Source organism: Cinclus cinclus, chromosome 6 (assembly GCF_963662255.1).
Source record: "Cinclus cinclus chromosome 6, bCinCin1.1, whole genome shotgun sequence".
In the NCBI taxonomy this organism is placed as follows: Eukaryota; Metazoa; Chordata; class Aves; order Passeriformes; family Cinclidae; genus Cinclus; species Cinclus cinclus.
Window position 1 is genome coordinate 27,336,254 of NC_085051.1, and position 25,994 is coordinate 27,362,247.

At 37.1% G+C, this 25,994-nt stretch overlaps 1 protein-coding gene across 2 annotated transcripts in view; it reads right to left on the minus strand.

The window, feature by feature from the left end:
* Window positions 1-412: 412 nt before the first annotated feature.
* The window catches only part of RBM25 (RNA binding motif protein 25), a 32,080-nt gene continuing 6,498 nt past the window's right edge, over window positions 413-25,994 (minus strand). Inside the window, exons 2-19 of one of the 2 annotated variants that reach the window (XM_062494261.1) lie at window positions 25,697-25,817; window positions 22,027-22,076; window positions 21,085-21,255; window positions 20,723-20,780; window positions 19,398-19,558; window positions 16,595-16,777; window positions 14,333-14,386; window positions 13,999-14,082; window positions 10,170-10,450; window positions 9,088-9,304; window positions 8,700-8,789; window positions 7,048-7,121; window positions 6,212-6,362; window positions 5,533-5,857; window positions 4,287-4,561; window positions 3,745-3,843; window positions 3,023-3,070; window positions 413-1,972 (exon numbers count right to left, since the gene is read on the minus strand). In XM_062494261.1, coding sequence (XP_062350245.1) covers window positions 1,880-1,972; window positions 3,023-3,070; window positions 3,745-3,843; window positions 4,287-4,561; window positions 5,533-5,857; window positions 6,212-6,362; window positions 7,048-7,121; window positions 8,700-8,789; window positions 9,088-9,304; window positions 10,170-10,450; window positions 13,999-14,082; window positions 14,333-14,386; window positions 16,595-16,777; window positions 19,398-19,558; window positions 20,723-20,780; window positions 21,085-21,255; window positions 22,027-22,076; window positions 25,697-25,802 — 2,520 coding nt within the window. In that variant the 5' untranslated portion in view covers window positions 25,803-25,817 and the 3' untranslated portion in view covers window positions 413-1,879. The remainder of the gene's footprint in view (window positions 1,973-3,022; window positions 3,071-3,744; window positions 3,844-4,286; window positions 4,562-5,532; window positions 5,858-6,211; window positions 6,363-7,047; window positions 7,122-8,699; window positions 8,790-9,087; window positions 9,305-10,169; window positions 10,451-13,998; window positions 14,083-14,332; window positions 14,387-16,594; window positions 16,778-19,397; window positions 19,559-20,722; window positions 20,781-21,084; window positions 21,256-22,026; window positions 22,077-25,696; window positions 25,818-25,994) is intronic. The other variant, XM_062494262.1, reaches the window with a different exon arrangement.

The following is a 25,994-nucleotide window of genomic DNA, read 5'->3' on the forward strand; positions in this document are numbered from 1 at the left end:
CAAGCTCTTAATATATTTACAATTTGAAAACTTTCTGGTAAATGGTGATGCAGAGCTGTATAGGGAAGTAATTTCTTAGGGCTGCAATCATCAAGTTGCAGAAAAAAATAGGAAGATTGCAACATGTAAGCATGCAAACCAAAACTTTCTCAGGCAAACTCAAGCACAACATGAAAGTAACATCCAAGCATTAAATTTCAAGTTAAAAAAGGACATTTGGTAGTGTGTAGTGTAGTATCACAGGGATGAGAAAGAACATACTGGGATCACATCTATATTTTCAGGCTTCTGGTCACCTGATATAAGCAGAAGGTAGTTTTAACCCCCCCAATTTGGGAACACTTGATTCATTAAGCAGTGTTAAATACAATTGCATGCTGTGTAAGACTCCAAAAGAATTTCAACCCTTAAATCAAATATATACATTTTTAATATCTGAAATATTTACATGGTGGAACCTTTACACGATCCCATTTGTTAAGAACAGTGTTTTCAAGTGTCCTCTCCAGATACAAAGAACTAGCAACTCAAGGTCACAGTTATGTTTTCTGAACAGGTCAACCTGTATCCTTCAGTTAAATACAATATAGAGATACTGGAACACCTTTACTTAATTTCTTTGCTATTGAGAATTGTGTTTCAAAAATTAAAAATAATTTTGAGACCGTTTGCTCCCTGGAACACAGTCCTCCTGCAATCAAAACAGCTCACAGCACATTATAGATTTGACTTCTTACCCAGGTATGAGATAAAAAAAAATGCAGTTTACAGTACATGTCATTATTTATACCATATCAGTCTATTTATAAAAAAAACATACAAACAAGGCAGGAAAATATTACCCTCTTTTTGTGGACAACAGACTGCATACAGTAGAAAACAAAAGTCAGGGCTAGTTTAACAGTATGGATGAAAACAAGATTTCAGCTTTGTTTGAAAACTTATGGTTTCGTTTTCATGGGTTTTTTTTTTTTTTTTTTTTTCAGAGAGAGTTACATCCAAACAGGGCATTTTGTTTCTAAATACTTAAAAAAAATTGTAAAAAAGAATTTATTTTTAAAAAAGCCATCTGATTATTTTGGAGACAGAAGGGTTAATAGGTAAGGGCTACAATGAAACTGAGCAGAAGAAAAAAACATTAGACAGCACTCACTGAATTTAGGTCCTGCTCTTGTTTTAACTGAGCAAATAAAAAATTTCCTGTGATTTGCACTTTCTGGGAAAGAAGCAGAGCATCTGAAAGAGACTAACTTCCCAGCTTCACTAGTAATTCTTACTGGGCAACAAAGTACCAAGATTACTACTGGTTCACGTTAGAAAGAGAAGTTTGAAGGAACTCTTTTTCCAGTCAGATAAAGAGATCAAATGAACACACAAAGCTGCTCTGTGAAAACAGCTCAAGACACTAATTTTTAAATTGTATTTTCATCATTCTTTAAATAAAAAAGGGGAAGTATGCTCCCAAAAAAACACTGATAAACTTGCAGTAAAATCCTTTGTCTTCATCTGTAACTGATATAGTTCCACATTAAGTGCAAATGTTTTGCAAAACAGGGGATTTTTTTTTTCTTAATATTTACAAGAATCAGAGTAACATAACAAAATTACCAAAGAGCATGTACAGTAGCTGCAGCTTATAAAACATACCGGTAATTGTACCTCGTGTATTATAAAGAGAACCAATGCAGGATTTGATAACTAACTGAGAAGGGTAAAAGGGGCCTCAGAGCAGAGGACAAAAAAATTCACATTTTCTACATAAAAAAATACAGGTCTCAAGTCTCTGAGAACAGAGAGAATTCAAAGTCTCTGAACAATGGGGGGGGGGAAAAAAAAAAGCCCAAAATTGAAATGGAACCCTAGAAGCAAGGAGAGCGCTTTATTTCACTAGGCCAATCTTCTTTGCTTCTGTCTCATATATCAACAACCTCCACATTTTGACTATGAAAACTTCAGCTTCTTCATCTAGTACCTGTAGGAAATAGACATTTTATAGATTATTTTTTACATTATGCATTCCAGTTATAAAGACAAATTGTAGATATATCAGAACTACAAAACAGATATAGCACAATACAAGTCTTTGACAGAGGGACTGAATCAAACTCTGGTGAGTTTGTCTGTCCAGCATCGGTGACTTGACCGGGCACTAACTACACACTTGCATAGTGAAGCTGTTGAGCACCTAGAGGTAGAAGCATCAGTAAACTAGTATCCAAAAGTGGTTTGGAATGAGGCAGAGAAATGGCAAGCTTGGAAACAATGTAAGAACAGGACATTCACACGTGGTATTTTCCCTTAAATTAACTCCTAATCTCTGCTCATTTTCATTTGGAACTTCCTTGGATATCTGTTAAATAAACCCTCAATGGATTTCTCTTCCCTGAACTTATTATCTAGGCTTTTCTTAAATCTGCATGAACTTTTAGTGCCCACAGAATCTCTGTAAAGTTCCCCAAGTCACCTACTAGAACAATCTAACACCTTGCATTATGCATGTGGCTACTACCAACTTTGCCTCCGAGTTTCCTTACAGGAAGAGAGTGGACAATTAGCTTTTATTCACCTTTCAGTGTATGAAAACATGGTGGAACAGTAGCATTAATTCATAAAATTTCTCTCTTCCAACACCAGGCAATAAAGAGCTTTTTCTCTTCTACAGAAAATCACCTTTTGCTTATTAATTAGGAAGAGACCCACTAAACCACCAATAAAAATCTATTCATAAGAAAGAGAAGGAATAAAAATTTTCATTTCTGATACAGTTCTGTTATTGTTGATTTTGACATCTACTCTTAGGGACAAAAGTTTTTGTTCCACATTTCTGAATATTTAGAAATTCTGAATAGGGGTCAGTAATTTGTACTAGGTGCTGTAACTGCAAAATACTGCCTGTGCTAGCATGATGTGCTTAATCATATCTAACACATGTTTTCTCTTACAGACTCTTGCTATTTCACATGATTGACTTTTAGCTTCAGTAAAATGTAGAATGTATATCAGCTACAGAATTTCTGCTTACCATGGCTACATCATCCAGTATGCTCTGAGGTGAGCTGTGAGCCATAACCTGAAAGAAACAAATGTTTTTAGACTGAAAACTATAGAAGAAACTCTATATATATTTTTTTTAAAAAATCCAGTTATATTCAAGGAATTCTGAAAGCTGTGCACATGCAAGAAGTATTTGCAATTCATCAGGTTCCAGTAATGCCACAGCAAAAGTAAGTATTACACTGTGTCAGAATCCATCATAGTGAGTACTAGTTCATGGCTAATTACTGAGGAACAAGTTCCAGGAAGCTCCAGAGATTCACAGGTCCTGTATTTGCTGGCTATTCTTACATCTCAATTATGTTTTCTTAATTTAAGGAAAAAGCTTCCCTTTCTTCAACAACAAGCTGCTAATGGAAAGACAAAGGCAAAATTCTCCCTGTATCACTCCTAATAACTGGATTTCTCATCTACCTGTTAAGTATTTAATTTTTCTTTCCAGAACCAAGTAAATGTCTTGCAATACCATAGAGTTCCATTTGTTTATATATATACACACACACCCGTATATAATGTAAGCATGGCAAATATTCAACTTCTGCTTTTGACTTTCTGCTAATCAACTGTCACAAAACTCCCAGGACTTGCTTTGCCTCGACAAGCCATTATAAACATAAGCACAGGAGTCACTGTTGCAGCTTAAATAGGGAGCAAATCCCCAACTTCACAGAGAATGCAGAAGATACAGACCTTAGAGCAAACAAAGTCAACTAGTGTGGCTTCTTCTTCACCAATATATTCTATTATTTTCTTGTTGATCCATGGTCTAATTCGACGTTCCATTAGTGTCTGGAAAAAAACCCCACAAAACCAAAATGAGTAATTACCTTAAATTTCACTCTGGTGCAACAAGTGCCCAATAGGCATCTAGAAGACTCAAACAGCTATTGAGCAGAAGATACATTTTGCTATCAGTTATATAACCCTTAGAGATTTGGCATTTGCAAGTATTTCTGAGAGCCACTCAAACATGTTTTTACAGTATCTTTTTCCTCTCTCCATAAAAATTCTTGATAATTCATAGTGGCCATTTGAGAAAGACCAAACAAAAATAAAAAAGCATACTTCAGAAGAAGGATTATGTCTGAACAATAAATAGAGGACTCAAGTTTGACTCCACTTAATGATGATACTCCAATCCACTGGGGTCCCACTAACCTTGTTTTCCTATTCAATTATGTTTACTTGGAAAAATCAAGCCTTTTAAAAAATGGTTAAGTGAATCAACTTACTGAATCCACAATTGACCAGTCGAGAGGATAAGCAAAGAGCTCTGGTTTTGCTGTGGGAATCTTCTCAATGAGACTCTTAATGTGTTTGCGCTTTTCTTCTGTATTGACACTGCCTTTGATATTGCTTTTATCTTCTTCTCCATAATCCAAGGGAACGAGTTTCCTTTTTCGGGGCACATCGTCACTATCTTCATCATCAAATTTATTGAAAACACTATCCACAGCAAGTTTCTTCCTTTTTACAGCATTGGGCTGATTAGGACTGTTGCAGGCACCTATAAAAAGGCAGAGTAACATATTCATCAACTGTAACTGAAACTAGTTTGCTCTTCCCCCATTACTTAAGGAATATTTGTATGCTACACAAATGTCTCTGAATGCCTGGCATTGGCTTTTAATCTCTCAAACTCTGTTATAAAAGTGGCAAAAGAGGTAATGATCTTTACTGCAGTTTGTTCAAGACTCTGACCCATTTGAAAATGGGGTCTTCTTCTCTGCCCTGAAACCAATTAGCACTCTCTCTGAGGGAAGACTATAGTTGAGCCCCAACAAGTGAAAGGTTGCAACTCGTAAGAAAAGCATCCATCAGCCTAATACCATATAGTCTCTCATCATTCAAGATATAACACAGTGTAAGCTCAAAGTGCAGCCTGGCATAACTTAATCAAAATTGTAAATAATAAATACACAAACCTTCTGGAATACAAATGTTCTTAGTTCTGCTGCTCAGAACTATTTTTTTAAAAATGGAAATTGCTAAAGTACTAAGAAACTCCAGGCTCAAATTTCATTCACAACAGTCATCAGTTCATTGTGATATTCTAAAGGAAAGACAAAAAAATCTGATTTTTTTTTCTTTAGAAGGGTACATGTAAGAACTGCCTTTAATTTAACATATACCTACACCAATGAAAAGTAGCAATCAGTTTTGAAAGATATATTTACACATATATTAAGGTAAAAAAGCATGTGAAAATAACCAATTCCAGCCCAGAACATTCCTACAAAAATTAGCCCTTGAACAGGCCTAAAATTTCCTTCTTTTTTTGCCCTCAAGGTTTTGGATGAAGAGAGCTCTACAAAATCTATCTTCTGGACAAGTCAACTCAAGCACAGCATCTGCATAACAACTACTTGCTCTAAGTACATCAAACCATACAATGTATTTGGAAAACCACGTGGCTACTCAGCTTGACAGTTTTTATTTTGATCCCATATGGAAGACTGAGATAAACCATAAACTTGCCCAGTTTGAGGCTGAGTCCGATTTTGGGCCGATGCTCCTCCAGTTGCTGTTGTTCAGGTGAATTTTCATGAGGGATAATAATGCCACAGGGAGATTCATCACCAGGTGTGTTAGGAGTTGCATTTCCACTAGCAGAAGAAACAGATGGAGCAGAACTGATGGGTCGTAAAGTTGGTTTAAGGCAGGGCTTTTGTTCAGGCTCCTCCTCCTCTTCCTCTGGCTCTTCTCTTTTTTCTTCTTTTTCTGCCTTGTCTTCCTCTTCTTCCTCAGATTCTGGCTCTTGTTTTATTTGTGGCTGCCTACGCCGCTCAGCCTCCTGCTCCATCTGCAATGAGACAGACAGTTAGCAAAAATAGAAGCTCTCTCAAAACCAGTACTGTTCAAAAAATAATCTAAAGATCCTCCTCTTTAGAAGACTGTTAGTCAAGAAAAATAACATGCAACTACTGGTATTCTTGTAAGGAATACTGATTAATTCAAATTTGCTTTCAGACTGCATCAAATCTGGATGTTGATCTGGAAAGTTTTTTTGTTTCAGTTGTTCTTACTGCCTATCTGGACTTCATTATAAGAAAAAGTGAATAGAGAACATAGTAAATATCAGACTTCTTACACAATTTTGCTCATTACAACCAGAATACAAAGGACTCATTTTCCTGTCAGACCAACAGCAACTCACCCTCTGGAGTTCTGCATCTGGATCTGGATGTCCTTCAGCCAGAAGACGCTGTCTAATTTCTTCTAATTCCTCCTTTTCCCTTTTCCTATCTCGTTCATCTGCTTCCATCTCTTTCTCCCTGTCTCGTAGCCTCTTCTGAAGAGCACTACCCCTACAAAAGATACATATTTTTTCACTGAGAGAACATTTCAATGAGGTGCTTATATCTGTTTGAAGTTTTTCTTGTATTGTGGTACATCTCCCACTAAATGAAAATAAGATTCATAAGAGCATCTGGCAGCCTCTGTTTTTGTAACAGAAGAATCTTAAGAGAGCATTTCTCAACCTTACTGTCGAGAATCTACTCCACCACATTAAACGGAAGTAGAATATGTGGCTGCTGATCTCTTTAGATAAAGAATCAAGATTTATAGGCTTTTGGCAAGAACCACTACTGCTAAATTAGTTTTACGCAAATGTTAGTTAGTGCCATGCTGAAGGATGTTCCCAATCATTTACATTAAACAAGCTTGTTCTTTGTATTATTTACAGCTACTTTGCAATGGATTATTTAGAGGCATGCTTGTTCCCTTCTCCCAGCACCTTATTTTGACATCACACTGATCTCTGCCCTGCCTCACAAAAGTAAAGTGATAGGAATGAGCAGCTACTCCCAAGCATTAACCAGTAGAAGTAAGGTGCTTCCCTTTTCCCTCTGTCACTTATGAAGTGACACCAAAAAAAATTAGGTAATTTTAACCCTTACATTATCACATTACCCATCAAATATAAACACCATAAGCCTCTGCCAACAAATCACACAACTGTGTTTTTTTGTTAGGAATACAAAGATATACCTGTAGTATTTTGGATCATCTCTGTCATCATCATAATCTTCTAAGAATTCTTTCAACCGTTTGGCTTCTTTTGCCTGCAAGGAATTAAAACTTATATAATGATTTCTGGTTTCCTTTCCAAGAGTTAAAAATTTATTGAAGTTACTAGCAAGTTAATTGTAGAAATACTCTGCTTTAAACTAAAAATTCAGAGTTTTCCAAACAGAAAATGGAAGTTTTGGTATTGCATCCAGAGGGTCCACTGGTATTCTGTCACTGATTTGTGCGTGTGTGCATACACATATATATATATGTGGGGTTTTTTGTTTTACATTACAGATAATGAAGATCAAAAGTTCCTTTTCTCCAAATCCTTTAAGTCTGCTACTGGTATTTTAACATGGCAGCCTTAGTCTATTTTATCAGTACTGCTTTGTTTCAAGAGCTTTTTTTTAGACAGTCATGCACAGAAACAAATCTGATAGCTACTCCTAGGACAAGCACTCTCTTGTTGTGGTACTGATATAAACCATGTGGCACTAATGGCCAGGCCTAAATGGCATTAATGTGCAGGCCTAACACTGTAGGGGGCAAGGGAGAGAGGAGACACTCTTTCCCCCTCTGATAAAATGAAGGGGCAAACTCCCAGTTCTTTAAGGAAAATTAAATTAGAACCTTTTAACCTGTATTTAAGCAATAGCCTTAAATCAACAGTAATGTACTTCTGTACTAATGACTTTGAGAAATAAATTATTATTATGGTTGTAATTTCATCACAAAATGGAACAATGCAACTGCCATCCATAAGCCAGCATGCAGGAGGATTTGGAACAGAAACTACCATCGAGTCAATTTCAAACATTTTTCCCCCCTCATGCATTTAGAGGGAAAACCTGGATTCCCCATGAAAATATGTGTTTTATAATCCTCTTGCCCCCTCTTTGCATATATGGCTTTGAAGCAATTCCTAACTCATTGTCTACTCACCCTCTCAACATCTTCTCTCTTCTGGGAAACTATGAAGTGAAATAACACCCCTAAAACTTAAAATAACTTCTGTATGCTTTTGCACAAAACTATGAGACTGCGTGATTATCTGTCTTCCAAAGATGTCTTTTCCAACAAAACTCTCAAGTGTTACATTGGTAACTGTGATAATTTCACACCTAATGAGCTAAGGACAGGCATTTATAAAGTGCTTAGATACATTAAAGAATACTGTATCCTATCTCATGTATGATATACATGTATTTCATATACATGAAAGGTTTGGGCATACGAACAGGTTGGAAGTTAAAAAAACAGGTCTAGTTCCACCTGCATGATATAGAAAACACAGTAGGTTTTGTCATGAATCTGACACAAGCTGCAGATGTAACAGTGTGGGATGATCAGACCACAGCATTTTGCAGCTGCCTACTTCTCGCTCTTCTGCCTTCACAAGACCAAACCACTACGCTTTGTTTTTCAGACTAAATAGTACTCCCATTTACTAGACATCTTCTGCTTCAAGTCTGTTAACTGGGGATTTTTTGGATATAAAAACATACATGGCCTTTTAAACAAAATGAGAGCTCTATTACTATGCATAACTGTAACAGTAGACTATTCCATTCTAAATTGGACCAAGAGAACAAGGCAGGGAAAATTGTATGTCAAACTACAAGCCTTACCATTTCCCGTCTTCTTTCTTCTTCCCTCTCAGCCTCCTTTTCATATTCTCGACTTTTTTTTCGTTCTCTGATTTCCCAGTTTTTAAGACGCTGCAACAGCAGAAAATACACTTCAATCCTCACAAACATTAAGAACAGCAGTACTACTTCAAAGTTAGTTTGGATTGCTGTTTAAAATAACTGTACTATAAATAATTTGCATAATTTTAATTTAAAGCATCAGAATGAAGTCTTTTTTGACAGAGACTGACATATTCTGCCCCAGCTCATATGCTCAAAATATTAAAAACATTACTTAGGAAAAGGAGAATGATGTATTTCCTACCAGAGGACTTGTTATTAACTCTCAGAATCATTTTCGCAAAGAACCTTAAAAATTTCAACCTACCTCTTGATATGCAGCTTCCTTTTCACGAAGTTTCCTCTCCAATTTTCGTCGTTCATAGGCATCTTCTTCATCTTCTTCTCGGTCTCTCTTCTTATCCTTTTCCCGCTCTCTTTCCCGTTCTCTCTCCCGTTCCCGCTCTCTCTCCCGTTCCCTCTCGCGTTCTCGTTCTCTTTCCCTCTCACGTTCTCGCTCTCTTTCCCTGTCTCTGCTTTTTTCTCTGAAGGAAGAAAAAAACCCCAATTTTCAGTACAGAGCCTCTCTCTCCATCCAATCAAATGATTAATAGCATCTTAAGAGGTCATTTTTCTTCTGCAGTTGTAGAAGGTGATTAGCTGGTATAGAAATGGACATAAAACCAATACTTACCGATGGGTATCCAAAAACCCACTAAAAGTAGTTGTTTGAACACTAACCATTAAATAGCAATACCTATGGAAAATAAGCATGAGCATACGGCAATCTTATTGGACTGTGTTAGCAGTTCTCCACATCCAAAACCACCAGAAGTGAAGGGTATCCTTAATAAATCTTCCATGATTATGTGACTTACAGACAATTTTAACACTTCTCACAAGATGATTTAGTGTGAAAGCAGCACTTGGGATATGATATGATTGATTACAACTTGAAAGCGTAATCTCCTTGCTTTTACTTAAAAAACTCACAATCCAAACAAAAAACCCAACCAAACCAAGTGAAAAGAAGTCCCCAAAATCCAACCAAGAAGCCCACCATGTAAAAAAAGGAAATAATAAAACCCGCTTAAGCTAAAAGAATACCACAAGATAACCTTAAGTGGAAACAAAGCTAATAATGAAAATCAGGGGATATTTGAGATAAAACCAGTATGCTTAAATCATAATTGGAGAGTTTCTTACTGCATATTGCAGTTTTTGTATTCTTTCGCTGCGGCAGAAATCAAGTATTCTCCCAGTTTGAACTCCCTGCTGTTTCTCTGATCTCCCACAAGGATCAATCTCTTTTGAATGGCAGCTAATCTACTGAACTATATGCATTTAGTAAACAGCACTAAGAAAAGCACTAAGAAAAAGTGAAATAAAGAGCAACTGAAGGACACTTACCTTGATCTGCTCCGATCCTTGTTGCGATCTGAACTCCTTTCACGATCTCTGTCACGGTCTCTGTCTCGTTCGCGGTCTCTGTCTCGGTCCTTAGTTCGGTCACGGTCCCTATCTCGCTCCCGTTCACGCTCCCGTTCCTTCTCCTTCTCTCGTTCACGTTCCCTCTCTCTTTCACGCTCCCTCCTTTCTCGTTCACGCTCCCGTTCCCTTTCTCTTTCTCTGCGTTCTTTTTCAATTTCCTGTCTTTCTTTCTCCTTTTTGCCTTTTTCCTCCTCCAGTTTCTAAAAACCAACAAGAGAACTTTCATAGTTAATTTTGTATTTACACAAACTGAATATTCCCGACGCAACACACAAGGCTGGTAATGGAAATACCAAAACCGCCACTAATTTTAAAATATGAAATAGGGCTTGGTGGGTATTTTTTGGAACTAATAAGTATGGAATCAAAATGCATCAATCACAAGACTAAGTTTCGTGCAAAAGCACAGGTCTACACAGACCAGCAATCTCCAACCTTAGCAGAGTAGGGCTGGCCTTGTATTATGAGCTGACTAAACTGCACATTCAGAGTGCACCAGCAGTCATGACTCAGGTGGAACTCAAATTCCACTGGCCTTATAAGCCAGTTGGGTACAAGTAAAGTGAACTTCCAGCTGATAAAATTAACTCTGTTCAATTAGGAAAATATATTTCAGTGGAATGCTTACTGGGACAGTGAGTTGTTTCCCAAAAAGTCTTGGCACACCAAAACCATCCTAGATGAAAACTCAGGTGAAGAAATATATCCACTTACACATGGTGCATGTGGTTAAACAATTAAGAGAACTGTCACTTTTCCCCTTTTCCCTCCCTAAAAAAGTTCTAAATGTTCACTGGTAAGAACTGAACTCTGCAGAATGGAATCTTAACTTCCACCACTGCAAGATGGAGACAGTTAAAAAAGGTTGGAAATAGCTCTTTTGAAACACAGAAACTAAAGGTTACCTGCTACAGTTTTACTAAAAATTGTATAAAATTGCCAATTTTTCATATAGAAACAGTTCTTATGACCAGAATTCCTATAAAACAATAGAAAATACATCAACAGAATGATAGATAAATCCATCCTTGGAAGCAATTGTTATGTGTTAACTTACAGATGCTGTGCTAGGACATGGACCGCCAACACTGGATTAACCTTGCCTATTAGCTATGCTTCTGGGAGGAAGAGCAAGTACACGGTTCACAAATATACCAAATAACAACCAAATATACCAAATTTCAACCTGATGGATGCAAGAATACCACTTTTTGAACAAATATTGAGCAGAATAAACAGGTTTATCCCCTTTGGCTCCACGTTTACCAACACTAAAATGAAATTTAAAACTGGAACAATGAAATAGCATTTTCTCTGGTTTGTGGTTTTTGTTCTTTTCTTTTAAACAAAGCATTTAAGACAACTTTAAAAAGCAATCTTACCTGATTAGTGTTCTTCTGCCATAGGCACAGGGACCAGAGAACCAACAAAGAATTACAGAAATAAAGCTAATTCACTAGTGATTAATGTATCCAGTGAAACTATGCTGCATTGATAACACAATACAGGCAAACCCATGTTGGATACATTGAAATCACGAAAGGAAGAAGGGACTAAAAATGGTAGGAACTGGTAGAAAACTGATGTGAAAAAAATAAAACTTAGATCCTGTAATATACACTGGGCTGAAAAACTAATTTCTAAGAACTGTATTGTCCAGGAGCTTTACAGTGCTAAACCTCAGCAGGGTCAAATGGTAAAATAGGTTGTCAACTTTCAACTTACCTCAAATTTCATATACTTTTAAAGAAAGTTTACATACTGAAGTGGTTGATACTTACAGGTTATCTTAGATGTTCCAATAGAAATTTCTTTTAGTAGCTGAACTCCTACTTTTTTACCACTCTCAAAAACTTTGTTTATAGTGAGATTTCTCAAGAGAGTGGGTTTCTTTCTTTTATTAAAAATATATTCACAGAAGTGTAAATACACACACACAACTTTTGGTATATTAATATCCTTTCCTTAGTCCACTTTCTTAAAATCCAATTGAACAAATAAACTGGTTTATTTTGTAATCAAAATCTGACCTCAGACAACTTCTGTAAACCTAAATAAAAGGACCTGACAAGGCAATGGGATGGGAACAGTATCAGATAAACTGAAGTAATGAACAGAAATGAACAGGTAGAAGAATTATAAATCTTACCTTGAGCTCTCTTCAGACTCGTCCGTGCTGTAAATGGACGCCCCCTGCAATGCTGACACCCTGACAGTCTGTCGTTATTGTTTATAAACTCATACCAAAAACATGCAAAGGTTCACTGTGCTCACTAGCCCGCTGTTAAGGATTCAACAGCCCCTTTTAAACATATCCAATATACACAATGACTACTTCCAGTTGGTTTTTAATGTTAATAAACCCAAAACAGCCCCCCCAGTACAAATCAAGGGCAGTGAAATGCCCAACAGCTTCTGAAACACTGAAGCTTGTTTTTTGTTTGTTTTGTTTGCAATTTAAATAGAAGTCTTACTTGTTTGCATTTTAGTATCAGTAACAACTCGGGGCTTGGAATTGAACATTATTCTACTGAAGTTTCACCACTAACCAGTTTCACATTCAATTGCTGAGCTTCTCCAGAATTTTTTTCCCCCAGGTTTCTATCTTGAACAACTTTAGTCAAGAGAAAAACTGAAAACATGTACATACAATAACATGTAGTCACCTGTGTTCATATTGATACGGTTGCATGAAAACCTGGTACCATCCCCAGTGACTGCATGTGGTAAAGCTGAACAACACGGGCACACTTCGCCTTCCTGTATCTTCAACATTTTCCTTAATGTTGATTTGGAGGTATTTTGAAAGAAAAGTAGGTGCTCAAAAGAGCAGCTTTTTGATACTTCCCTAGGCCAAGGACCACTCCAATCTCATTGGGGAAAAATTAACACCAGCTTTAATCTAAACATTAAAATAAGAACATCACATGCATAGCTGTGCTCTCTGATCCGCAAGTATCATTTTCCAAAGCAGAAACATTCACGTATGCACTACCATTAGTGGAAACTTCTGTACGTGGGGACCCTGGGGTGGGACTTGATGTGCACAAACATTTCCAAGCCAGTTACCCCTTTGCATATTTTTCTGAGGGGGCATCCATAAGTATAATAAAAAACAGAAACTCATACTTACATCCTATTCCATGTTACTTTCCAAGCTGTGAGTTTCATCTTGCATTAGTCACCATATGATCTCTATCATAATGGTGGGGGTCAATGAATAGATTAGCTTTATGGGAATTTACAGTTCTTCCATGCATCTAAAGTTTGGTAAGTCTGGTAACCACTGACCTAGTTTTCATCTTCCCCCACTCTTAACTTAGAACTACTAAAATAAAATACTTTAATTTAATTCACGTTTCATCTCTTCAAAAATCTTGGATAATGTTACAAATCTACCTAGAGAAACACACTCAAGTGTATGTCTTATAATGCAGCCCCGTTTAGCCTTCACTTACAAATATCTTGACTTAATGTATGTGTAGCAACTTAAGCTGCCTTTATTCATGCTGAAGTGAGAAGACTGAAAAATACTCTGCAGCAATCAAAGTCTTAGCATAAAGATGTCACGGGCCACTTTAACGTGGCAACTATCTTTTTCTGACTTGTAAAGCACTATATGTATATTAAACCTAATATAAACACAATTTTAAGTGATATTGCAATGTACTGCTAAATTTTATAATAGTGGTTTTTTTGGATTTTGAAAAAGCCTAATTTGTATCAAGTGCAAAAACAAGAATACTACCTTGTGTGTGTCTCTGAATTTACTGATCTCTCTTGATATCAGGTCTCTTTTGTCTTCCTCCATTTCTATAGCATTTATATCCTCCTAAAAAACAAGGGGGACAGGAGTAAAAGCATTAACAGCCATCTGTACAAACACAGGAGAACAAGAGAAAAGCTGAAGGTTAGAAGTTTTCAACCAGTCTTGCAAGAGATAAATAAAGTCCTTCTGCAGTACCAAACCTGACAGTCTGATGTTAATGAGTGGAAAAAAAAAAAATCAGATGGACAAGAGTCACAAATCTGACAACTAGCAGTAAACATAGTCATTGTCAAAACCTACAATGTAAACGAACCTTGGTGATGAGTGGATAAGGTATCAGTGGGGCCACTGGAAATCTGCGGAAAATCTGCGGAAAAATCCACGGAGATTTTTTTTTTTAAAAATAGATTGCATACTACTCTGAAAAACAATGTTTTGTATGTTTGTACTACAAAGCAATATTGTATTGCTGTGATCTCATTTCTTTGATTCAACAAAGTTACAGAAGAACCTCGCTAATTCTCCCTTTGCTGAACTACTTAAAAACACATAGTGACGTCTCATGTTAGTAAGACTTCACTGAATTACAAGCGTACTACAGGATATTAGTACTCTATAGTATCAGCAGAAACAAGGCTAAGCTACACTTGCCAAAATAAATATATTTGAAGTGGGTATGTCTTGATTTTATTTACTCGCTAATTCGCAGAATTTGGTAGATTGCACCTGCTCTTATAGTTAGTGCGAATTAGCGAGGTTCCCCCGTGCTTGAAATTGAAAACCAGATTCCACTCACTCTCAGCTCCCCGCACACATTTTCAACTCCCCCACAGCAGTCATGCCTTCACCCAAAAGAACTAACACTCTGCTGCTAACACCAGCTGGAGTCACCTCCACACCAAGTGCTTTGGGGGACAACAGCCCCAAAGCTGGTGAGTTTCCATACCCCCCTCACCACCCCCACAATATATCTGCATCCACCTTCCCTTTCCTCCCCCACCCTCAACAGTCTTCCTCTCCCCTCTCCTTTATGGACAAGAGAACAACAAGCTAGTACCATCTCTTCACTCCCACTTCTATCCACACAGCCCAAAGATGGCAACTTCCAAGTTTCTTGTCTTCCTTCCCAGTACGGAAAGGACGATGGGGTGCAATTTCAACCCACAAATGCTGCATATTTTAAAAGAGCTTATTTGGCTACTTGACTAGCTCAGATTAGCAGAGTTCTACACAACACAGAGCTAAGAGAATATCGCTCTGTCACAGGGACATACTCAGCACCCAGCTCTTCACAACTGCAAAGGTCTCTAACAGCGTTTAACTACCTGGCATTATTCATGGCCATATATATGTATATTTACCCATAGGACAATACACATTGTAACAGTGCTTGTAACAAAAATATACAGCTGATAGCATTAGACAGTGACTCATTTGCAAATTGTCATCAAAGAAAACATCTTCTCCCAAAGGGAGGGAGAGGAAAGAAAAACAAATTCTCAGCTCAGCACTTTTATACCTCAGGTTGGCCATGACTAACAATGTTGTGGGAAGACAGACTTGCTCCCTTGAGGGAAATGTTTCTTACACAACATTTAAACTCCAAAAGCTTTTGAAACTGCATCATTGCCTTGGAACAAGTACTTTGCAGAGACTTAAGTGGGCAAAAATCTTGGTCAAACAATTTTCCAATCTCTTTCATATAAGGCGCAGAATGGTAGGTGGGAAAGCCCATTTTCCCATGGGTAGAAACTTTGCTGGAAAAGCTAAGTCTGAGTTTGCTTATCCTTGTTCCCCCTTCTCCATTTTGTTTTAATCCATAAAAAAAGTCATTCACAGAAGCAGGTCTAAACCAGAACATTCATTCCTGCTTAACATGTTTTTTTTTTGCATTGCACAAGATAGGAAAGCCAGCTGACTAAATCCAGCCAAATTGAGACGTGTTTAAAAGTGATTTTGTAAGGCAGAAAGATTACAATATGCCTTTCATCCCTGAAGGATCCCTTCAAGGACATACACAACTAACGAAGTGCTTCCACATATGGGTAGACAGCTGCAACCAGTTGGATCAAGGCACACTACAAGAATTCATACTAAAAGCAGAGAGAAGAATTTTGTTAAAAACTACCAAATTCGTGTCATTACAATAGTTCCCTGGCATCCTTCACTGGAAGTGGATGGTATGCAGGAACTCTTTACAGTTGTTTTTTAAGTTATCTGAAAAACCCTACATGCACATACAGATTAAACTGCACTAAATTCAGTATTTCAACCTTCAGAGGGATGAAAGGTTGGTTCAGTCCTGCCCAGATTCAAACCTGATGTTCCAAGAAGTTAACGTGCTTAAATGCCTAAAATATGCTGAAGGGAAGGTGTCTATAACTGACTAGCTTTCAGCTCGAAAAAGGTAAAAAAAAGAAAAAAAGAAAAAAAGAAACTGCTGCTGACATCAATGCTTGTTGATTTGTTTTCTCATCAGAAGTTTAGGTTTAAAGTATTTGCACAAGGTTTGGCCATTATATAAAGGTGAGTTGAAGAAAAAAAAATCTGTTTTGTCCAAAATCAAAACACATACGTCCTCCTTCTTTTCCTTTTTCTTCTTCCTGGGGTGAGAGTCAGATTCCTGGGAGGGGGCATTGAGCTCGCTGGAATATTCTCGTATTAAGACTTCAATGGCCCCTTTAATTATCTGATCTCTTCTCTTTGTTTCCTCATCCAGTGCTTCCTCATCATCATTTGTTGTCTCTGGTCTGGAGTTCTAAGGAAAAATGGCAAAGTAACAGGACTTAACAAATTGAGCACAATAGTGATTTTATCAAAAGTTCACCTTTCATCATCACATTCATGCCCCTGCAGTATTTACTATAAAAAAGCAAAACCCCAAACAATAAAAAAAAATTAACAAACCCATACAAAAAACTCCAACAAAACAACTCATCACATGAAAACCAAACCACCTAAAAATACAAGTAATTATCAATTGCATTATATTAGTCAGACCTTTTCACACTGGCAATACCCCAGTTTGTTGCACAGTTTTATGGAATGGCTACAGAAAGCAAGTGTAGGATTGCATAATAAAATAACATAATAGAACAGAAAAGTGGTGATTAAGGCAGTAGACAGGAAAAGAAAGAGCACCCACACAGTCCCAGAAAGGTAATCACTATAGTGCAGCTTTTGGTCAAAAGTTTTGCCTTTTATCTTCCAGAACTTCAAGTCACTTCAACAGCAGTTCCTCCAAGCCTTCTACTTAAGTGCCATGCAATATGAATGCCTACCTAAAACTTCCAAGCTGCAACTTCAAATGGGAGGACTCTATTAAAGAAACATCATTAGGGAGTACATTCCTTGCACAACAAACTATTTTTTTAATTACTGTTGATAATGTACTTTGCAGTTCCTCATCTTTTTGCCCCTTTCAACCTTGGAGGGAGGAAAAGGAACAGAAAGAAGTGCCCTTCACAAAACAAGACACGAAAGGGTAGAATGATGATCTGCACACCGAGCAAGGTAGCCCAACTCTTGATCCCCTGAATCTTTTAGAAAAACGGAATCTCACCTGAGAATCCAGCTGGGTATCCCGTCAAACGATAGGTGGTGGGTGGAGTGAGGGGGAGGGAAGGGTCTGATGGAGCAGCAGCTAAGAATGAGGGGGAAGGGAGGAATCAGTTGGAGCTGAAGAAGCTGCCAGGCCAAGGAGGAGCAGGCTGAAAAGAGCTAGAAGGTAGTGACAGGGAATGGAATTGAAGAGATCCAGGGAGAAGTGATCAGGGAGAGGAGCTAATCAGATAAAGGTTTGCTTGGTGTGTCTCCATATGAAATAGTGTTGTAGTTTACAAGTTCAATTTCTTTCTTCAAAATATTCAAGGAAATTTGAAACTTTTGGATCCAAGTGGCATCAGCACACCAGTGATGGTATGAAAGGAATTGCTAGCAGTTTGATTACAAGTCACTGCATCAATACTCCTTAGCAATTCATAGCCCTTCTTTTCACCACCACAAAAAAAAGAGCAAAAAAACCAACCAAATCCAGTAAAACCCAACAAGAAACATGGAGTTAATCTCATTCTACAGTTCACGAGAATGGGCTCATACAGCTGCCTTCACCAAAGCCAGAAACAGTATCCTCTGCTATATTACAATCAATCCCCCCAGACTGACTGTAACTCACAGGGGCTCACAGAAAACAAAATTAATGAGAGATGTACAGAACTCCAGAAATACTTCAAGCTTGTTTGCAACATCAGCTGTGAAGCGCAGTATCACAGGTGATGCCAACATGAAACAAGGAAGTACAGAATGAAAAGGCAATCCAATCAAGCCCTTATCTAGGCTAAGAGCTAGTACAGTACTGCACTCGAACCTCACAAAGATAGCACTCTGCTTTACTAAGCCATTGTATTTCATCACAAACACAAGGTATCCAGTCAAAAACATGTCAAGTACTTCAAGTCATCATTATGCCTCTACTTCTGGTTAGGTAAAATGAAAAAGTATCTGTGTTTCCACAACTGTCTACATACATTTAAGAAAAAATCCAAACTGGAATTTTTAAAATTTACTTGCTACAGCATGATTAGCATTTTTAGTTCTCTGAAAAAGAGCCTCTTCTCACTTTGATTTTACAGAAAAAATTGTTTTAAGTGATATCTTCAGGCACATGCAAAACTTTAGGAATTAAGACACAAAGCCCAACTTGATTGGGGTTGAAATACACTATTTCAGCAGAGAAAGAGACACAGTTAACTTCAATGCAAAGTTGGCAATTAAGTATCTTTGCATCTCAATAAGAATTCAACATACCAAATATCTGCAATTATTCCAGAACAGATCCTTAACTTCAGAAAGGGATACAACAAAAGCAATTTTCCCATCTACTACATGTCTGAAAGTGACCCACTGCCTGATACCTGTCTCTTCTACTGAATGATCTACTTCTTTCCTTTTCATTGATTTGTTCCAAAAGATCATCAGTGGAGGGGAATGAAACCTCCATTCCCCTCAGACAGCAAATTTACAGATTGACAGAGTAACTTCTTCTAGGGTTTAAGCACTTCCAAGAGTTTCTACACAAAAATGAAGCAACAGAATCAAAATATATCATCTATTACTATACTTTATAATAAATTACAGAATTGATTCTAGAAATGTAGTTGTAGTTTGCAGATAAATTCAAACACTATAGAATTAAGAGCTTACACTTCTCTGCCTTTCAACATATCTTCAGACTAACTAATGTGATTCTGGCAAAATCCTAAAAGGAATTAAAGACACAGAAAGGAGTAGAAACTGAGACATGCTCACCATCTGATGTAGCAAGTAACATTACACTGACATTCTACTAAAAGAATGAAAACCACACATTATATACATACCCCATTAGATGCCTTTTTCTTTGCTTTCCATTCATCTAGCTGAGCCTTTGTCTTTGCATCAACTTTGACCAGCAGCTTCTTCTCTCCAATCTGGAGGTCATGGAGTAGTCTGAGTGCTCGTAGGGTAGAATCTGGCTCTTTGTACTCACAGAATCCAAAGGCTGAAATGGATGATTGAAGTGAGAAGTAAATGCATTAAAGTTCTTCAGGTAATTTACTTTGTTTCAAAAATGTGTTTTGAATCAATAAACTCGGAACACAGGCACTTGTTTTTTAAAAACCAGGAGTGCACATCATAAAAACTGAAAGTTCACTCACTGAACTTATCTTTGATATAATTAACAGTCCAATAAATAAGATGGAACCAATACACACATTGTAGATGTCCCATCCCTGGAAACTTTCATGGTCAGGTCGGATGGGGCTCTGAGCAACCTGATCTAGTTGAAGATGCTCCTGCTCTTCAAAGGGGGTTGGACCAGATGAAGTTTAAAAGGTCCCTTCCACCTCAAACTATTCTATTATTGTGTTTGTAAAGTTTTTGACGTAACTGTCTTAATTAAGAAATGCAGTCTTTATGACATCTCAGGTGGATTTGCAATTATCTGATGACCAAGGGCATCAATCAACAGATCACTGTTAACTTATAGGGAAGGGTATTTCCAACTAGGTTCTTCACAACCGTTACACAAAGTTTTAAACAACAAAAGCATTTAATGACAGGAAAATAAAAAAGTATGAGATATAAAATAGCTGAAGGAACTGAACTATGTCCTTAAAAAGAAAAATCCCCACAAACCTAGCAAGACATGAAAACACGGTAAAAAAACCAGTAAGCAAAACTGTTTCCTGCAATCACTGGAGAAAGGTCACAAAAATTAAATCATTTCAACTTGACAATAGGAAAGGTAAATTTTACATCAGGAAAACCTCCTTCATTGAGAAGGACAATACATAGTCTTGGAAGTGACTTGTGAAAGTGTTAGAATAGTATCTTCCCTTGGGGCTAAGTCCAAACTGGCAAAAATTTCTCAGGAATAGTCTATAAAATTATTCCGTTTCAGAAAAGAAAGGTAAGCAAAACTAGGCTCCCAAGACATTTCTCCATTTAACCTTTCTCCATTATTTTATTCTCAATTACAGAAAATACTAGCCCTTAACTAGAAGGTATTACGTAATATCATATTACAGCATCTTACAATGCAAAATTATTAAGAATAGCAATATATCAAGGTATTAAAAAGCTATTAAAGTATATATATAGAAAATAGAAAGATATTAAAATGAGAGTATGTCTAGAGATTTTGAAAAGCATAAACAGTTACCTTGAAGTTTTCCAGATGCCCCTTGTACTCTCTTCCAACTCAAAACCAAACCACATTTCTACAATTAAGAAGTACCAATAATTATTACTTTATATTCAAAACATTACAAAAACATAACTACTTTTTCAAAAAGCTTGTAACATTTAAAAAGAGTAAACGCTACTAAAAATAAAATATGTCTGTATTCCCAGACATCTGTAGTGTAAAAAAGATGCACTCTCCACTTATTAAATTCAAGCATACTGGGCTGCTATTCCAGTGAGTGGGAATAGCTCTGCTTTTTGTTTCAATACACTGCTTGTGGGTCATTACTTTATTCATCAGCCAGGGATGAAATTTAACAAGCAGTCTGCTGTACTTACTGCTAGAAGCTGCCGTATAAGCATGTCTGAGGCCTTTTCAGAAATGTTGCCTACAAAAACAGTAGTAGTGGGACCACAGTTTTCATCATTTTCTTTGTTCTTTAAGCCAGGATGGTCTTTTCTGACTCCCAAATGTTTTCCAACCATAGACACTGTGGTAGGAACTAACACCTACAAAGAGGAGGAGAAGTTGTAAAAGAAAGCATTGGATTGGTTTGTTTTTTTATTTAGATCGACAAGACATAAGGCTTAAGGATGTGCATTTATTTCAAATTTGAGTTTTCATGCAAACCTTAGTTAGGCTTACGGAGTAAGACACCAATAAACAGTGCAGGCTTCAATACTTTCTACAACACAAAAACAGATGGCCATTTTCTGGCAAAGGAAGGTAACAAAAGGTGTAACTGAACACAACCACTGGAGGTCTCAAGGTGAGCATACAGTAATGTGAGATATTATTTCTCCTAAAAATAACAGTTTTGCAACATTTGTTGCAACATTTGAGTTATGGGAAGTTGAATTACCTTACCTAATAGTGTAAAAACCAAGCTGTGAAAAGTAACTCTGGCTCAAAGGCTTCAATGGACACATGACACATCATCCTAAAGCTTCCACACAGTGAATAAACACTACTACTTTATTTAATGAACACACAACCCAAAGCCTCTTTAGGTTAATGAGCAAACATCTGTAAATTAACTGTACAATGATAGGCATGATCATCTGCTCCATTTTGCAACACCTCTTTCATCTAAGATTTAACAGTCCTTATGCACAGTCTCTCTCCTCAGAACACCCTTCTAGAAGTGCCACTTACTAAAAGTAATTTTAATCACAAAACTGAATAAGTTTGTTTCAGTATCTCTGTCTTAAACACACCGGTTACCACGAACATATCCTCCTGTAGGAGATAAAACAAGCTTACAAGCTTGTAATACTTACAGTTGGAGCAGGAGCCATAATGCCCATTGGTACAGGAATCATAGGGGTCCCTGAGGAAGACAATACATTAACATTAGTCTGCCCTGTTGAGAACTGATGAATACAAATGAAATTACTGCAGACATGATTTTCAAACTAGACAGCAATTTTGGTGAAATAAGAATTTCACAGTACTGATTACCAGTAATTCCTTAAGCATTCCAACAAAGTACACTAACATACCATAGGCATCCTCTAGTATTACCATTTCAATTCTGTCACAAACAAATCTATTTTCAGAGCATATTCAAGTCACAATATTGTTCTAGAAAACAGTGGGTTCTAGAATGAGCCAGGGAATTCCTGAGAGCAAAGGCAACTGATGCCCTATGGACGATCTCGTTCCAAGCTTACACAATTCCAACAGCACAGTCGTTTCCGCGTATGGCTTTAGGGATAAGGTCCTGTAGAGAATGGCACCAGGCTTCATGCCACTATTTATGGAACAACCTCATAAAGACAGAATAAAAAAAATCTCTACTGAGGAGCTGCTGAATATGTCACTTGGCAGTCTCCAACAACAAATTTAGAACAATATTTAATTAACTAATAATAAATAATATTTTAAATTAATATTTTATCAGGTGAAACTATGCAGTACCTCTTTTACCCTACCAAATTCACTGGCAGCTTTAAGTACTTTCATGAGCCAATATTTGATCATAAGAAAGGCTCTTTATCTTTCCATGCCAGCTGCTAGGGGTTAAATGAATTAAGTAAATGGATTTCATCAAAACTACTTGTTGATCAGCAGACACATCAAGACTTGAGAACAGTGAAGTTAATCTCATATTCTTCATAGGGATCCTACATCTTATTTTTCTTCATTCTACAAAAAATTTCCATTGTTTTTCCCTCTCAATCCTTCCCTTTTGATCTTTCTCTTACTGCTGTATTAAAAAAATCCTAATCAAACTTCTGTAACCTACTGCCCCTGTACTTGTTCCCCCACTTTCTCCAGTGTTTAGTCTTAAAATACTTCTCCTCGGATATCCTTTCCAGTTTTTTCCTCATCCACTCTGGTTTTGCTTTATGTTATTTTCTATTTTCTCCAGCTCTCAATCCTCTTCCTCAGTCCATTTATATTAAGGTCATACTACCTCTTCTTCCTCCAAACTACTCAGACAATCAAAATTGTATTGCTCTCCCATGTTCTCAATTTTAATACACCATGGCATCTCACAGACTGTAGCAGCTACTCCTCAGCAAGACTGCTTGTGCAGCCCTATAATGATTATAATTATCACAATGGCTTTTAAAGTTACAACTCAGTAAACACGCTTGCGTTATCACTGATAGTTTCATAGAATTATCTGCCCAATATTCAGCAGAAGCCACAAAAAACCACTGAAATATTTGGCATCATCAGGAAATACAGTGACCACAGGCATCATTTAGCTGCTACACAAAAGCTTGGCTGGTGCACCTACAGTTTTGACTCCAGCCTACAGACTCAAGGCCGCCCAGCCTAAGAGAACAGCCAACTACATGACTTCACTGGTGAAGCAGCTGCTTTTCTAGGAAAGGCTGCACAGTCTGAGACTCCTCAGGTGTGGAGACTTGCAAGGTATGGAACATGGCTGAGGTGTACAAAACCACTAAACTGACTCGCCCAACTCCCACATCAGAACTGGGGTAGGAGGGAGACACTGAGTAGGCAGAGAGTTTAAAGACAGATTTAAGAGAGCAGCACTTTTCACAGCAGTTAATTAACTTCTTGAATTTGGCTTAAGAGGTGACAGAGATGAACAGAGTATAAGAATTCCAAAATGTTTTCAAATGACAGGTCCAGAAAAAGACAAGGAACAACCAAAAGATCATACTCTAATATCCCTAACAATACGGGTGTATGAAGCAACAGACTCAGCAAGCAGACACAGACACATGTCCACCCTAAATATTGCCTTCTAGTCCCACTGCCCACACAATGCATCAGCCTATATGGACTACAGGTCTGACCTACTACAGCATTTCCAGCATGCGAAATGGGTTTTTTACAACCAATAATCTTCAGAGATTTATCAGAACCACTTCCTTACCAAATCTTCCACGCTAATATTGGGAAATGTTAGAACTTCCTTGTTTTAGCAACTGTATTTTTAAGCAAAGCAAACCACCTTTCCTAACTTCATTATTATGCGAGCGAACTACTCCAGCTGAAACTTTTCAAAAAAATTACAGGCTGAGGTAACTAAGACATGAATTTTTGACCAAACAGCTAAAGATAATACTGTAAGCCACTAAAATGTTGATCTAACATATGGACTTAATTCAGAGCAGACTTTTGTAAAACCTCTGTGGCATTTTCAGTCCTAATGATGTTCTTATACTCAGAAGTGAGATCCATATCCTCTACAAGTCAAAATATGTTGTCTGCATAGGTAAGCAAATTATGCTTCTCTTGTGCAGAGAAAAAATTTATTCTCACCTAATACCAGGCTTCTTCACTCCACATACTATTCAGATTCCTAATACTAAAATGAGACTATCTAAACACAACAAGAGAATAAAAAGATCTTTGTCACACATGCTAAGAAGCAAAATGTTCAGAGCAGAAAATTGTATCAGGCATTTAAAAATATATTTCAGAAAGTTATTTTTTTAAGTATCTGGTGTTTTATATACTAGTATACATAAACTGGAGCTAGGAAAAATAAGAATATTTTCCTAGAAATTTTTGATGGCAGGATGCTTCTACCTAAGCAAGAACTCTGCCTTTATCAGAAAATAGGTAGCATGTCATTCTTCTTAAGAAAGATGTACAGAAAAATTAATGCAAGCAAACATTAGCCTGATAAATAATGTGCAGAAATTTTTTTGGAGTTTAGCCATATGTTTTTTGAATGCCTCTACTGCATACAAAACACTCCTGCACAACACAGTTTAAGACAATGCACACAAGACACGAGTTATTTTCTGCAGCCCTTGTGATGAATGCTGAAGAGGTAATTCTCTGATGTATTCCCCTCTCCAACTTGCTCTATGGTTTCCTGCCTCCAGCCATCATTATCTATACTCACAATGTACAGAAAGCAAGTTGTTCCAGACCAACAAGTTAAAATCTCAACTCAAAAAAAAGACACTGATCTTACAGATGAACAAAGAAAAAAGGTAGGAATAACTTTGGGAATATTTGAAGAAATTAAAAGGACAGCTGTAAATTTGCAAGACGTGGATGAAAGAATACAAGAAGCAAAACAAAGTGGGGCATCAAAAATGGAGAAAAACAACACAACAAGTTGGACCTTCTTTAAGAGTTACTCCTCTGTTTTCACATTACATGAACTCAGTGTACTCAAGAGTTTTCAAGGGCTATTACAATGGATTACTGTCAAAAGGGTGGTTTTGGAACATCTAATATTAACATAAATCACCACTCAGCTTCAATCTTGAATAAAGGCTCAAGAAAACTCCAGCATTTAGATTCTGGTCAAAAGTAAACAATTTTTGGTAGTTCCAAAGGAACTTGCTCACATGACATGATCTCTGGGAAAACTAGCAACTCAACTGCAACGTGCACAAAACAGAGTTACTGAGATACATTATTTACAAAAGTTGCTGGCTTTTAAAGGAATTCAGAATAACAAAGAAATTAATTTCTACAATAATTCCATATATTAATATAACTTACCAGGAGGTACAGGTGGAGGAAAACCAGGAAACTGTGGAGGTGGGATCCCAGGGGGAAGCGTTGGGATTCCCATAGGAGGGCGATTCAAATGAGGTGGAAAAGACATTCTTGCAGTCACAATCTGACAAAAAGACAGAAAACTTGTACTAGTCAGCTCCCAAATGTGAATTAGAAAAGCAGTGAAGTGGTAAATGTCCAAAATTGTTTAAATTTTAATGTGGACATTCAACTGCAAACTAAAACTATTTTTTCCAACAATTCTTCCCCCCAGCTATTCATCACATTATAGATGTAGTAG